Genomic DNA, 16,241 nt, shown 5'->3' on the forward strand with positions numbered 1-16,241 from the left:
AATGCAAAACAGCATAATTCCCAGCACCAACCCACCTACGACTGGCTGGTTTTGAGCGCCCACTGAAACTGATACAAAACAATGTCTGCTACTATGTTGTTACATTGCTTTTCAATAACTGCAACTCTTTCACAAGTGATACACGTTTTGCAACGTCTGTATTGTCCCATTTATTTCTCTCCCTCGTGTTTTCATTTATGTTGGGTCTCATTTGTACGTTTTGAACCAGTATTTGGTATTGGAGAAGCTATTTTCTGCGACCGCAATATTTTTACCAATTCTGTGTTCTTTTTAAATCCAGTCTTGAGGCTGTTGCAGAGTTTGACTTTCTCGCCCCTTCCCCTCCGTAATCACGCTCATCTGTATGGATCTGTTCCTGACAATCTGTGAGACAGATACTGCGGTAACAGGCCACTTTTATTCACATGGACATACGCCTCTTTAAAAGTCTCTCAGCCTTCAGATTACTGAAGCGAGTGACCCACCACAACCTCCTTCGGCCAGAAGGATGCTGGCATTCGCTGACGAGGTCCAGCGAGGATTAGTCTGACTGCTAAACTGCTGCAGTAACGAACGCTCTGCCTCACACCATGTCTAACATTTTAGTCTAGATTTCAAGCTCTCCTTTGGAAAGAAGGGGTAAGTCTCAACTACTGAAAACCTGTGTCAAATACATGTACCAAGAATGCAACGTACTGGGTACATGGTAAAAACCATGCCTGATCATGTGGTGTCTGAAAAGTTAAAAAACAGACATTAACACTTACAAAACAAGAGTTCAATTAGGATACAGGTTTACTAAATTTGACTTTTTCTAAAATACTATAAAATCTAACAAATATCAGTTGTCTCTAGGACGTGCAAGTTAATTACGTACTTCAGTTTAGCATAGCAGCACAGTTATTTCTGACCTGCCAGCAGTGTGAATCTACCCGCCCCATAGCAACCCATCCCCGAAAAGGCTGTACACAGTCAAGACAGGCTACTTCGAATTCTCCGGCATACTTTTAAAAGGCCAACCGCTGGGGCCTGTTTAATGTGCGTGCGAGCCTCCTGCGGCTGCTGGCACTGCAGCCGTTTCCTTAGCATGCACCTGCGTCCCCCCCCGGTGCCACAGGTCTTCTCCAGAGCCGGGCAGCTGAGGCCATCCCGCCCGGACAGAGAGCTGCCCACAGCATCCTTAAAAAAAATCCATAATTAATCAGCGTAGAACTTTAATACACAAAAGCTTGCACATGTGAAACACGCATTTTGCAACCCTGCGCGGAGATACCACCCCAGGAGCAGGTTACAGGGGCGGGAAGCCCCAGCACGACCCCAGCTCTGCTGCAGGGGCCGGACGCTCCCGTTCGCCCCGTCCGGCTGCGCGCCCGCCGGCCCCACTCGTGTCCGCCCCCGCGCAGACACCCCGCGGCGTCCCCGCGCACCCCACCGCGCCCCTTCTCGCTGTGGCAGCGGGAGCGCCGCCTGGGAATTAGCCTGCAAAGGGCAAAATAATCCTGTTTGCTTAAAAATATGTATGCATGTACGCGCGTGTGTGTATACGTATATGCATATATACGGCCTGCCAACCTCGGAGGCTCGCAGGCGATGCTCGGGGCTGCGCGGGTTTGAGGTAACCTCCCGGCCCGCAGCGCAGCGGGGAGCCCCCCAGGCGTGGGGAGCCCCCCGGCCCCGGTGCAGCACCCCCAGCGCAGCGGCAGGTGGGAGAAGCAGCACCAGGGAGGGGAGGGAAGAGGAGGGGGCGGCGGGGCCGAGCCGGCCCCTCGGTCCACGGCAGGAGGAGGAGATACCCCGAGCTGCAGCCCAATGGGAACAGTGGCGCTTCCCTTTCTCCCGTTTCCTTTCTCCACCCCCAGCCCCGGGCCGGGGAGGCGGGAGGCGGCAGCGCTGCAGCCCGGCTACCGGCGGGGCGCGGGGCCAGAGGCAGCCCCGCACGGCCCCTTCTCCGCCTCCGCAGAAACACCTGCGGGGGGGAAGGATGCCGGGGAGCGGCCGCCCCCCTCCGCGGGAGCGCGGGCTGGCCCCCGAGCTGCCCCGGCGAGGAGGAGGAGGAAGAGGAGAGGAAGAGAAAGGAGCAGGAGGGAAGTGGGGAAGTTGTGCCTTGCCCGCCCCGCCGAGAGCCGGAGCCATGGGCCCTGCCGGGGGGGCGCGGGCCGCCCCCTCGCTGCTGCTCTCGCTGCTGCTCGGAGCCTCGGCCCCGCTCTGGCTGCGGGCGGAGAAGCTGGGTGAGTCCGGGGGGCGGGCGGGGAGGGCGTCTGGCATGCATGGTCCCCCGGGGGCGGGGGGTCCACCCCGCTCTGGGGGCGTACGGTGGGGTGCTGGGGAGGGGGGTGGGGGGTCCCGCCGTCCTCGCCTCGTTGCTCCGCGGGAGCGCAGCCTGAGCTGCTCTCAGGGCTGTATATAGTTGACCTGGTTAATCCTGGCCGGGTTTATCCCCGTGTCTGAGTAGCTGCGAGATTAACGTGGTAACTGGCCTTACGGTAAATGTATACTACGGCTTTCTTAATCTTTCGATAATTAGGACTTCTTTTTCTTTTCTTTTTCTTTTTTTTTTTTTTTTTAAGTCAAATAAATGGAGAAAAGTCTCAGGCAGGAGGCAGGGAGCGGCTCCGGCGGTTCCCGCTGCCACCTGGGCGCTCGGCTCCGGCCGCGCCTCATCAGCCCCGGCGGGAGCCCCGGGCGCGGCGGCCGGCGCTCGGCCGCCGGCAGCACCTCCTCTGCTCCCGCCGGAGCCGCAGCCGGGGTCGGGGGTCGGGGCTGGCAGCCCCTGTCCCACAGCTGGATACAGGCAGGTCTGCTCGCCTGCTGCCTCGCTGAGAAAGAGAAATGCCCTTGCTCGTGCCGGGACAAAGTTTCGTAGGAATCTCAAGGGGATCTTGCAGGCCCCTTTGTGATACTGCAGTTTGCTAAAACGAGGGCCCAGGTACTGTTCTCTTTACCCTGTGTTTTTATGCGGCTCACGGTTAAGCTTCCTGTGCAAATTACAAGTACAGCTGACTTCTACCGAGGAGCTGCAACCTTATGGCTGTGGCATTGCATGGCCTGATGCATCCATCTTAGAAGAGCTTGCTGACAGCTACTGGTAAAATAGTTAACACTGGAAATTAAGTATCATAATGAGCTTGACAACGCATTCAGATAAATTAATAGTCCTCGTATTAACGTTCCAACTTGGCTGCAAATTCCAGAACCCAGTGCTGTGCATTAGCATTGCGTCCAGGCAGTGGTACAAAGTACTTTGGCTGATTTATACCTGGTTTTCCCATAATTTCCTATTACCGGAGATTCCTGACACAGATCTCCACAGAAGGGAAAATTTGGTATCAGTTGTGTCACCTTTCCACTTGTTGGCTTTGTGCGGTAGCCTTTTTCCCTTGAAGCTTTGCTACTCTGTCCTCAGTATGTTTCCCCATTTTGAGGTTCCAACTTGATATGCTCCAAGAAACATGTATGCAGGAAAAAAATATTCCCTCAGTCCCTTTTTCATCAGTGTTTTGGTTTTGTTTGTTTCCTCTTTCACCAATGTTTGTTTCGCACATGATGACATCAAGGAGAAAGTCATTTGGAGAGTCAGTTAGAAATAGTTAAGTTTGTTGGGATTTCTGGGGGTTTTAGTGCATAAAGTGACACTAAGCAGTAAGTATGAATCCTATACCTTGTCTGTATTCCCAAATTAATTGGTAAAGGCACTTATGTTGTATTTATGTTCAAAACGTCTCTGCCATCAGACCAACAGCATGGAAACACAGAGGAATGTTTTTCCTGGTTCTCTTTGGACCAAACTCAGATTTACAAGATAGTCTCTCCAGTGTCTAGAAAGCAGAAGAGATTTTGACCTCTGTCTTTCCTTTCTCCTCAGGGGGCAGTTATTCTATTTGTTTGTTTATTGATATTACCCTATAAATTAGGGGCTAAGTGTTCTAAAGTCACACCAGTGGAGAAAGGAGATAAGGAAAAGTGGATACAAACTTCCTGCAACACAAGCTTCTTGACTTGATTTAGAAGTTGTAATGGAGCACAAGAAGTGCCAGAGTGAACCAGGCTCGAGTTTCAGCTCATTCTGTATCTTGTCACCACTGGTGTCTCCCACCAGCTGGTTCAAAGAAAGATGCGCTGGTTTAAATATATTGATTTAAAAATACTCATCTTAAAAAAAATAAAGTAGTACATTTTCCTGGCTTCTCATGAGCTGGCTGCACAACCTGCTTTTTTTTACGACCAGCTCACCTTCCTCTTCAGTTTTTCCTGAGGGATGCTACAGAACACGGATGAAGCTGCTGTTACAGCTTCTGTTCTCCTACTTAAGTTTTAAATTAAGGAAAGGCCTCTTTTTTACTGTGGCTCGGTTACTTCACAGCATGGCTCATATCTGAGTGTGACTGCAGAGCCCAGGTGTCAGCTCTTTTTCTGCTCTTGAAAATATGTTAAATGTGTGTGTTGTCCGAGGACATCTACGAAACATGGAATTTTGTTGTTCATAGAATGGTGATAGGAAAGGCTGAGTGTTTAGGGAACTGATTTTAATTAAAACATATTTATAAGCTTAGTAGGTCTCACCTGAGGACAAATATCACATCCGTGACTGTCCACGAGTAATAAATAGCTTTGGGATTTATAATAAAAGGTGGTTCTTCTCCCTTTTTATTCTGCCGTACGCTGATCTTAACTTCTTTTGTGGTTTTGGTTGCCAGTTCTTTGCTGACAACTACAAAATATACCGTGATCCCCGCCTGCCAGCCTCACACAGCCGTGCCTGACCTGGTGTCTCTTCTCAAAATCTCCTTCCAGCGGTTTGAACCCAAGGCAGAAGGGAGGCAAACCTGAACACGTTATCTTTGCCTTTCAGCGTTCTCTGTTTTTTCTTCTGGTCTCATTGAGCGAGACCTTGAACCATGTAATTATGGGCAGCAGAAATCAGAGTTGAACCCGAGCCTTTCTTCTCAGAGTTCTGAGTCGTTGTCTATTACGCTTCTGGCCAGTAGGACTTAAAACTGACCTGAGGGTTGGCTGTTTGTAGGAAGGCATAAGAGGAATGGGGATTTTACTCTAAGAACAAGATTTAAGCCACTGTTCTTGCTGTAACTCATTTATTTTCACTTCAAATAAAGCACAGCAATGAAACTAGTTCATGTGGGATTTGCAGATCAGCATCCGAACGTGAACTTTGCTTGCAGTACTCCTGGGTCTGTTGACAGTTGCACCCAATGCCCGGTCAGGAGAATTGATGGGCAGTAGACTTTTAAACATTTTGAGGCAAGGCTGTTATTTAATGTGACAGCAGCATATGCAGTAATTATGAGAGATTATGCCTGTTCTCAGGGGCTTGTACAAAACCCGTACCGAACAATACTGGTGTGATCATGCTAATCCACTTTGCATGCCCGTTTCTAGCAGTTTGAAATGCAGATAGAGATGACTTTCTTGTACTCCCTTCCCCCCCCCCTTCCAGTTTCTGAATATAAGTGATTGGTAAATTTTCAGTTTGTTTGCATTTTGTCCTTATGTCTGCTTCCTTCCCTGGCTCCCTCTATCTTGCCTTGTGAGTGCTGACTAGAATTGCTGAAGAGGCAGGCAACAGTTTTCTGGTTGCAGTTCATAAGCAATGCGTGTACCCACCACATGAAAACTGCAATGTTTTCAGTCACACAGACTTTGCTATAAATAGCTCTAAGCCCTTTATATGTACTTCTCTTTAGGTTATCAGGGGACATATTTCAAACAATATCAGAGACAGGGAGGCCACTGTGAGTCTCACTGACAAAGGAGGGAGAAAAAGATGCCTTGGGAAGGTTGTTACCTGCACAAGCATGTAACATGCACGGCTGTTGATTCATATTTCATGCAAAATATTTGTTGATTTGCATATGAAAAAATACATTTATTTATATTTATCAAAACTGTGTCACTTTTAGTCCGCTTGAGCTACATGTGTAGCACGGTAAAAGTCAGTTTGAAAAACACCGACTTCAAGGATGCTTACGCTACTGTATAGAGATGCCTAAGGTACCTTCTCAAAGCCATTTTAGGTACCAGAAGTAGTATAGTTTTGAAAGCCCCTCTGAGCTAACACACCGTGCCAAGAAGTGTGGTCCTGAGTGGCGGCGGGCACTGAAGTCCTCAGCATAGACATCGCTGTAGCTTGGGGCCGGCTGTATCGGATCAGATGCTCTCCTGTGGCATCTACTCATCAACACATGGGTTTGTACCATCTGCTAAGAATGAAACAAGCCAGACAAAATCAAAATAAAATCCTTCTGACTGGATTCAGTGGAATGGCATTGGATCCCAATTATCTGCAATAAAAAAATGTTAATAGCAGTGCATAAGAATGAGCACACAACTTCCCCAAAAGGTTTAATTAGCTTTACAACTGGGAGTAGGAAACTTCAAACTGGGACAATCTACTAGTGATGTTTAAATAAAAAAGGATAGTGGTTTGACTAGTTTTAAGAGTATACAGATATCTTAATTTTTGCTTTCAGAATAAATTATGAACTATCTAATTAAACTGATTTTTGCCTGTGAAAATTGTGTGAGTGCTAAAGACATGTTTTTGAGGTTGGCTGGACACTTGCACATGAAGAGGCTGCCAGTAGTTATGGTTAGGATTGTGGATCCTGTATAATTAAGCCTGGGAGCTGAGAGTGTTACGAGGAGGAAACACTGGTCTTTCATTCCCTCTCTCCCTGTCTCTTCTTTCGACAGAGCCAGGACCTGCCTCTTGGGAGTTTCCTTCCAAGACGTGAAGGCTTAGTTTGGTGGTGGTGGGACTTTCTCATCCTCCCTGAGCAGGATTTCTAGTCCCAGTGCGACCTTACTCGTTATTTCTGTTTCCCTGATGGGACGGGGTTGCTGTCTGGTGGCAGCAGCTGCCTGTGCGGCAGCTCCGCGCTGATCCTCCACGTAGGCAGAGGGAAGGATGAGTGCGCCCAGGCTGTGTTCTCTTTGCCAGTCTCCAAAGAGCTTCGGTGAAGGTGTTTTCAAGTGCCATGAAGAGGGACAGGAGAAGAAATGGGGAAAGCAGAGCAGGGCAAGGCTAGAAACCCAGACTCAAGGCCTCCTGCAAGACCAGGGTCTTCATTTTGGTACTTAGTATCATGTATTTAGGCTCAAGCTGCAATTGTAATTACAATAATATTCATCAGGCATTTAGTAAAGCTCTAAAACGTTGTTTCTTCCCTCAGCTGCTGCAGAAACCTTGTTTCCACCACAGTTTTAATCTGTGATGTTCAAGTTTCTGGCACTTCCACCACAAATTGTTCAATGATATTGGATTTCAGTCTAACGCTTTGACATTAAAGTTGAAGTCATGTTGATGTCATCTTCCAGATGTTCATGTCTACTGAATAAAAATTGTGTTTATTTGTTTTACTTCAAATTACAAAAACACATGGGGAATTCTGGATGCGATCCCTCATACTATACAAAGGCCCGTGTGTCCTGTCAGAAATCAAACAAAACTTTTCTTCATGGTGTAGTAGGAGAGACCTCAAAACACTGGAAACATAGGTGGATTTCTTCACCCATCCGAACAGAATGGCTTTGTTACATGGCTGAGCCTTGTTTTTGCAGCTGCGGTAACCGCGCAGAAGGGAGACGTGCGGCTCCTGCCTGAAACTACTTACTTGTATTTTGCTCTGGTGCCACACCAGTTCTGTGTTGGTGGGTTGCTTTGACTTAATAGTCAGCTATGCTTCATTTGTAAAATGAGCTCGTAACAAAAAAAATCCATTTTGTCCTCCAGGTACGAAAAAATATATTTTAACCTGTAAAATAAATTCAAGGATCCTGTGGGTCCCCCTCCACTGGGAGGCTTTGGCAGCAATGTCTGTGGCTACCACCAGAGCTGTTGCCCTCCCTGTTGTCTCCGCTTGCTCCCAAGGCCGGGGGTTTGTATCATCCCATGTTTCTTGTGTCAGCATGGTACAGGGGAATTGAAGTTGAAATGCCTGGGAGCCGCAGAGCTGAAGGCTTTAAAACAGAATTTCAATACATAAGCTGTAATATGAAGTATCGTGCCACGTGCGATGAGTACTTGGGTGGTCATAAGTGTTCATATTTTCAAACGCAAGAAGGAGTTAGCACTTGCTGATCTATTAGTATTTTGTCACAGACAGAAGGGGCATAGTTAAACTCGTGGTCCTTAAAACAGGTATCTGAGAACTTATTGATTTTCAACAAGTGCTAATGCTTGTGTTTTGAAAATGAATTGCTATTTTTTTTTTAGATGAAATTCAGTCCCTGTGTTCTCTAGGTGGAAAGCAAAATAATATTGTATCAAAATAAATTGAGCAGTTACACTGAGGTATTCCCTCTTGAGATGAGTGAAAAAGTGTTCAGACCTTTCTGCTGTACCCTGTTTCAAAACTTGAGAATGTGATTGTTTGATACTACTGCTAATCAAAAAACCCAGTCAAATAAAATGAAATTTTATTTATTTAGTTCCAGTGTAAGTGGCATACACAGGGTGGCGTAAAGCATTCCCTTCTGCACTATTTTTTCACATCCATTTGCAAATACCTTTTATGCAGTCTCATATTAACGTGTCACAGAAGACACAGAAATGACGCTGTGGATCATATACAGTGCCACAACCAACATGATGGTACTTAAGTAATGGTGTGGTGTTTTCCTTTCTGTTTTTTTTTTAATTTCAAATGTCTTTCACAGCAACTATATGTAACCACAATGAACCAGAGAGATCACAAAAATTTCCTGGTTTACGGAACCTCTGAGCATACCGTTCTGGTTAATACCTTGATGACAAGTATCAGGCAGGCTGGTTGCATGAGAATACTGAAAAAAGGCGTTTCTTGCTTTCAGTGCTCCAGGTCAGAAGCCTGATGTGGCTCTTTGGCTGTATCTTCCTCTTAGTTCAGTTATTTTTTGCTTCCGTTTCTACTGGAGTTGTAAGGAACCACTTGTTGTTAGATTGCAATAACTATGGAGGAAATAGCTAGTTTCCTAGAATTTGGGTTGACTGAGTCAAAAGGCAAAACAGAAAATTGCATCTTGCTAATAAATGGCAATTATTGTTTCCATCACAAACCAATTAATTTTCTCTTGATATATATTAATAATATAATATTTATAATATTATACCTTGGGGAAAATGGGGGGTTTGCATAATCTGCTTTGAGAAAAGTGGCATGCTTTCTGTTGTCCGTCCTTCCTAACAAATCATATACTCCACCTAGGCATACAGGCCAAAAAGGTGAATGTGTGATTTTTCATAGAATCATAGAATGGCTTGGGTTGGAAGGGACCTCTAAAGGCCATCTAGTCCAACCCCCCTGCCGTGGGCAGGGACACCTTCAACTAGATCAGGTTGCTCAGAGCCCCGTCTAACCTGACCTTGAATGTTTCCAGGGGTGGGGCATCCACCCCCTCTCTGGGCAACCTTACTTTTCAAGTAAGCCGGGACAGGTTTGATTGCAAGAAAAAAGACCACCCTTCATCATTGATAAATGTCAGTCTTGCTTGACTTGTATCACACTAACAAGGGAATTACATATTAAGAAAAGGGGGGTGTGTGTGGTGTGGTGGTTTCGTTCTATCATGTTCAGCCTTTTCCTCTTACTCGAATTAAAGCTGTTTTGAAATCTTGCCTTCTCACCTGCTACTGTAACTGGAACAGCTCTGCTTCAGCTTCTCCTTACCCTGATGTCTCTGAATCTCCTGTCCCTGTGGGTTTGTCAGTCCTTAGCACTGCTGTGAATATTCCTATTCCTGTGCAACCCAATATTTGAGTCTGGCCCTGAGCTTGCAGCATATGTTTCCCACACAGTCCAAATTTGGTGCTATATACTGTAAGTTAATCTCCAGTAAAGCACAGCAAAGAGGAAAAACCTGGGGAAAAAGCAGATGGAGAAAGTAGAGCAAACAATTTGCATATATATGATCTGTCTCTCAGTTAAGATTAACATTTCCTACTTTGCCTGAAAAGCCCTTAATAGAAATCCAACTGCATGTTTGCCCAAATCAGCAGAATCAGAGGAGATGCCCTAATGGCACAGTGTCCCCCCAACCCAGAGGGACCCCAGCACCGGGGCGGAGGGGGTCCATCTCCTGCTGTGTCCCCATGTCCCTGCCACATTGCTGGGATGCTGTGGGCAGAGGGACAGGGAAGAAACCCCTGTCTGTGGGATATAGCCTTTATAGCACTGAAGCTTCACCAGGGTCCTGAGTTACTCTTCATGGGTGGCTGGCGGAGGAGCACGACCGTCCTCCCACCCACGTCTTTCAAGGTTCCTTCTGAGCATGCAGTTACAACAAGTGCTTGGGCAATGAAATTCTCAGTGCCTTCTCAGCACCTCTGCGCTTGGGGTGCGTAATGTGGATGTGTATCTTAAAGTAGGCAGGTACTTATTAGAAAACAAAAAATCAACTTTCCTTTTGCAAAAAGGGGACCCTATGCTTAAGATTCCTCTGAAATTTCCATGAATGTGTAGCTCCATTCTTGTTTCTGTTTCCAAAAACACACAGGCTAATAAAATATTGAGGTGGTCAATCACAGCAATACGCCACATCCATAAAACAAAACCATTGACAAATACTAAATGCAGCTATGCGGGGAATAAATAAATAAATAAATAAATGCAGATCTCTTTTGTTGCAGCAGTTAAAAAGGCATAGAAGTTTTCTCACACCCACAAGCTTGAGAGTGCTGTATTTAGAGTGCTAAAAAGCAAATTCCATTGCTGAAACTCGCTTCTCTGGAGGGCTACATTTGGGTATACTGCCTAAGTCCTGGAAGCAGTGACTAAAACATACTTATTTTTGACGTGTACTCCGGTACTGTCTGTCTTTCACAGACTGTGATGGAACCAGATAGTGATCCTGAAAAGCAAAGGCAAACCTAGTTTGCTACTATTTCTGGGTATTTAATAGAAGCAAAGCAAGAAAACTGTATGGTGTTATTTACTTTTTTGTGTAAACCTTGTCCCTTATGTGTTGCTGGATCTTGTTTTTTACAGAATGCAGCAACTTCATAATCCTGTGTCCTCATAAATAATTTATAGGAAAGGGACTACCAGGCTGTAACTGCCGTTCTCTCCTTTGGGCACTGTCAATTCTATGGTAATCTGAATCGCCTTGTCGCTGAGGTCTCATACGTAAGGGTAGCCAGGTAGTGTTAGGTTTCATCCTGACACAAGTCCCTAAGATGTATATGCAGATGAGATGGTTGCTGCCCAGAAAGTTATTTGATTAAGCAGCAAAATTAATCAAGTCTTTACGGATACAGTGAAACTGAAAGAGTTTCAGTGTGTGAGTTTCTGGCTCGCATCTGTTAGTGTAAGTAAGACTTACTCTACTACTTGTTAAGGTTGCAAACCTGCTGAGTGTAAAGTTCCCTCTTTAGGGGAACGTGGCTTCCTGTTGATGGAAGAAGTTGCTCATAAGGAGATTTCTGCTTGCTTTTGACATTTTAGCAGCTAAATAAATAAAATCTCAGGTCTTGCTAGGTTTTCGTCTTTGCAAACTTCTGCAAAGATGAGAAGTTTCTGGGGTAATAAAGGCTGCCCAGGCTGTTTGTGGCAATCCAGCAAAGTCATTGCCATGTAGGTCAGCACAGCTGGAAAGATTTCCCTGGCTACTGGCATACGGCTGTGCCTGCAATTGCTAAAAAGCTCTTTAACTTTGAAAAAATGGCAGTACGGTTGTAAGCTACTTTGCTAGATAAGGCACTTTAGAATGGTTGTCAGGGATTTTTTTCTATACTTGATGATGGCGATCCAACTGGTTACCAAAATAACTTCGTATATGTTTGAGGCAGAGCATCTGCTGAGGCTGGCTTCAGGAAAGCCCTGAGGAAAGCCAGCCCCCAGCCGCAGCCCGAAGGGCTGGAGGGGTGATGGTAGCTGGGTGCATGGTGGGAATTTGTGATTTATAGAACCGCTGCGGAACCAATTGGAGACCATTTTCTGCTTTCTCATTCCTACTTTAAGAGGGACATTACAGTAAATAATGTCTGTGAAGAGGAGGGAAAAACATGCTGTGGTTTGTTTGACCTCCTTCTCCTTTTGCATCCCTTTGAAGTTGGTAAGTAAATAATTTGGGCAACGAAATCAGCACTCCACAATGTTGCTTTGTTTCTTCTGCTGCTCTACCTTCCCTTCCTGCTCTCAGCCCTCCTCCCAGCCACTGCTTGGTTAGCTTGGGCAGCAAAACGGGTGTCCTGAGGAACTGCTGCAACACAGGTGTTAAAATATTTCCTGGGAACCTAATGGAGTCGAATGAATTAAAATGAAATTCAAAGACAAACTTTACACACTATTTATTTTTCCTTTTGCAGTAGGGCATACTGCAAAGTGGGGGACTTCTTCCGTTGAAAAGATAACAACACTTATTTAAAGGCCATGGAAGATTGCAGTCACTGTTTTTTCAGACGATTATAGACTTGCCTTAATTTTCGGTGGTTTCTTCCATTATTTGAAAATAGTTTTTGCTGTATCCACAAAATATTATGAAGAATGTAAAGCTGGACTTCTGAAAAAACTGCTGGGGATTTATATACTTCTTTAGACACATGGCTCAGCTAGCCGCTCAGCTGGTGTAAATGGCATCTGCCCTGAAATTGGTGGTTTGTGAAATCCCCAAATGCGTGGTCACCCCCCCGCCGTCCCCATGACACCTGCAGCTCTCAGCCCCAGCGCTGCCGGGGAGGCAGGGAGGAGGACTGGGGTTACTCGCCTGCCCAGCGATACCTCAGGCCCGTTATGTTGCCCTTCGTTTTTGTTACCTGCTTGAGACCACTGCCAGGAAAAGCACAGAGGTCTGACATCTTTCATCGTTCTCTGGAGAAGTGACGGGTTTATGTCCCAGTTGCGTGGTGGTCTCTCTCTTCCATTATAATGGCACAGTAAAGAGCTGATGCTCTTGACCCAGGTTTGGCAGCAGAGAGGTTAGAGCTGAAGTGCTTACCTCTGGATTTTACTCCATCACCTCAGAAAGCGGTGAAGGTACAAACCTGTTCATGTTTGCAGCGTGCATGATTCTGTTAGTGATGGAGGTCAGAGTAGCTGTATGAAAACCTAAAGTGTTGTTAGACCACACCAGTGGATTTGGATGGCATCTGGCAAAACAACTTGCTTTTTCCCTGGTCTTTTCTCCTATCCTACATGAGCAGGGCGGGCACAGGTTTGACTGGAAAGAGTTGATTTCTTTTTTAGATACTTACCTGTTCTTATGCATAACTCGAATCTTCTTTCAAACACGGGTACAGAACTTCTTCTTGACTCAATTATTATTGTATCTTTTAATAAGCTGGAGTTATTACTTCAGGGAAAGCAACGTGGAAGATGAGACGAATCTCATTTCTCCTCATGGGGATTATCGTCAGAGCTTGCAAAGCTGTACCCTCGACTCAGTGGTGTTTTCTTCGCTTTGGCTGTGTCAAATTGCAGCTGTCACTCTTCAGAAAACACTGATTTTTGGTTGAATCCAAAATTTAGGTATAAAACCTCAGTCTTTCTCAAGGGAAGGAGGAGTGGGAATGAAAAAGGACAGGCTGGCAGCCCCCCCGCTGGCTGTGCGCCCTGGCCTCCGGGTGGGGTAAGGGGAGCACGCCTTGTCCCAAGCACCACCATGAAGGTGGGCGTCCAAAGGGATGTCAAACTGGGAGAGAGGAGGCAGAGAGGGAAATAAGTTTACTTTGGGGGTCTTCGTCGTGGTGGGAAGAGATCGGCAGCCAAGGGGTGGCAGGTAGCGGGAGCCTGTAGCCAGAGAGGCGGAGAGAGAAATGCTGGTGCCCGACTGGGCTCGTGCAGTGGGGTGGAAGAGGGCAGGGAGCCGCTGGTGTGTGCATGAGTACACCTAGGTATAACACATATTTAGCACTGGAGCGAGTCCAAGTCCGTTATTAATTGCTTAATGAGGGTGAATCAGAAGGATGAAAAAGGCAGCTGTTTGCTGCCAGGATATTGTAGCAATGCCTTTGAAAATGCACTTTGATATCGTGCTATGTAACTGTTTTGTAGTTGGCGGTATAAACATGTTTAGTGAAAGGTGCAGCACATGGAAACTTTTTATAGCACTTTTATAGTGTTTGAAAAACTGTAGCCTCTTCCCTAACTCGGAGGGTGGTATGCTGAGTGCTTGGATGAAGGCGCTGCGCACATCCAGCCGTGCGTGTGAGCAAAGGGTGAAAAAGCCCAGGGAGCGCAGGAGTAAGAGGCCAGGGCTTGGCTTGTGCACTGGGCTTGGGAAGAGATGGGAGGAGAGAGACAGCCCAAGTAATTCTGGGTGGCAGGAGGGTACCTCAAGGAACCAGCATCATTTTCAGAGATCTCTAACTCTGCTGCTTCTGGGACCACCACGGTTTTGCTAAAGCCACAGTATCTGTCAGGGGCTGTGTCCAGGGCAGCTCACAGTGTGGGGCCGGAGCTTGTTTGTGGGCATCGATTTCATCACCTACAGCCTTCCTGGGCAGGTTAGGTCCTGGAGGGGTCCCTCCTGCCCATGAGCCAGTAGCCGTGGTCAGACCCAGCCCAGATGCAGCTGCCTGGAGATACTCCTTCACCTTGTCCCACGCACATTCATCATGCATGTGTCTGAGGATGGGAAATGGTGCTACCCACCAGCCACCTGGTACCTCCTCTCGCCCTCTCCCCATGGGCATGCACTGGTGTCCTCTGGAGGGGTCCCAGGTTTGGTTTCACGCGCATGCGCTGCTCTCGGTGAGCACCGTGTGAGAGAGGGCAAGGTGCAAGAGGTGTGCCTGCTGCTGCGGCAGAAGGTGCCGGTCGTGGTTCTCGCTTCCTGGGGAGTTATTTCCATCATCTGCCACAGGAGACTATTTTTATCTGTGGTAAACAGCCTTAATTCCATTGCTGTGTGATCCTTGGTACCACCTCAGTGTAGGCCAACAAGTGGGCGCCCGCAATCCAGAGACCACGATCTTGATCTTGATTCAAATGCCCATGGGAACTTGGATTACAAAGCATGTTTGATGTGCTTTTAGTAACTCCTGGTGCTGAGGAGAGATTTTATTAAATCTAAGCATGTTTAGACTTTCTGGCTGCTGAATACCTTGTGCTCAAATATTTTGCTTTGCTCCCATCCAGTGAGAAGTGATGAAACCTGGATGTCTGAGGCAAGGTTGTCAGCTTTTTGCCAAACGGGGTGATAGAAAGCAGTTCTCAGAAGTAATGCTAAGTGAAAATTAAGTGTCAGCAAGAAGCCCTGCGTTGAACTGACTGGTTGAATACACATATTTCCAGCCAGAAGAGCTGTGCCTATAGAAAAGGGTGTGACATCAGGTATTTAAACCTTCACAAGGACAAGCAGTTGTGTTTTAAGCTCAGTGTATTGAAGTCTGGCCAATACATTTCTACTGAAAATCAAAACTTCATGTGGAAAATAATTATAAAAACAAAACTAATGGTAGTATTGTTCACATTTTTCATTTGAAAATGTGAACAGGGATACGTTTTGAATTTCTTAAAATTTGCCTCCATTTCTGAGCTCTTGGTGTACAGTGGGGTTATATTTCTAAGTTTTTTTGCTACATTTAGTCATTAAATATATCTTTGAATGAATTATCAGATCCTGAGTTTTATTCTACCTTCCCTCTGTACCTTCAGACTCCTTCCCTAGGGTGCATTTTCCAGCAAATTTCAGTGTAAGATTTTTCTTTGCTCTGGTAAACTTGCTGAGAAACTCAAAACTTAGAGCTGCAGTCAGGCTTCTCTGTAAGAAGCAATAGATACTAGGACTTGGTCTGATGTTTTGGACATTGCTTTGGTTCTGGTAGCGAACAAGCTTTTGTCATGACTTTTTCCTTTGAGGAAGGCAGGCAGAACAGAGGCAGCAAGGGACGTTACAGGTGCAGGATGATGCTGCGCTTGCCTCTCATCAGTTGGAGTGTTTGAATGACCATGGTCCACCACTGAAAAGTTGGAAAATAGCATTTATGCTTTCTTTGCTCAAAAGATGTTCTGGTGCTAATACATTTCAACGCTGACTCAAAGGCAGATTTTAAAAAAAGGAGTTTCCCTGGGAACAAGACCTCGTATAACCTCGACAGAGGAGGATGGCAGGCTGAGATCTCTGGTGCACAGTTTTGCCTGTACGCTTCCTGCAGAAGTATAATGCTCTGTGACCTGGACAGTTGTCAGGGTCTTATCATGATAGCAATGTCTTTTCAGCTTTTTGAGGAGAGTTTTGTGCAACAAAGGATCCTTGGGATTGTACCAAGGTGATACTGGCCAGAACGTAGCCCAGCGAGATGAAGACCA

At 46.3% G+C, this 16,241-nt stretch overlaps 1 protein-coding gene across 1 annotated transcript in view; it reads left to right on the forward strand.

Annotated features, from left to right (window-relative positions):
* Nucleotides 1-1,809: 1,809 nt before the first annotated feature.
* The window catches only part of DCBLD1 (discoidin, CUB and LCCL domain containing 1), a 49,034-nt gene continuing 34,602 nt past the window's right edge, over nucleotides 1,810-16,241 (forward strand). Inside the window, 2 exon segments of the mRNA XM_076333477.1 lie at nucleotides 1,810-1,971; nucleotides 1,973-2,228. Coding sequence (XP_076189592.1) covers nucleotides 1,810-1,971; nucleotides 1,973-2,228 — 418 coding nt within the window.

This window comes from Aptenodytes patagonicus, chromosome 3, assembly GCF_965638725.1.
Source record: "Aptenodytes patagonicus chromosome 3, bAptPat1.pri.cur, whole genome shotgun sequence".
In the NCBI taxonomy this organism is placed as follows: Eukaryota; Metazoa; Chordata; class Aves; order Sphenisciformes; family Spheniscidae; genus Aptenodytes; species Aptenodytes patagonicus.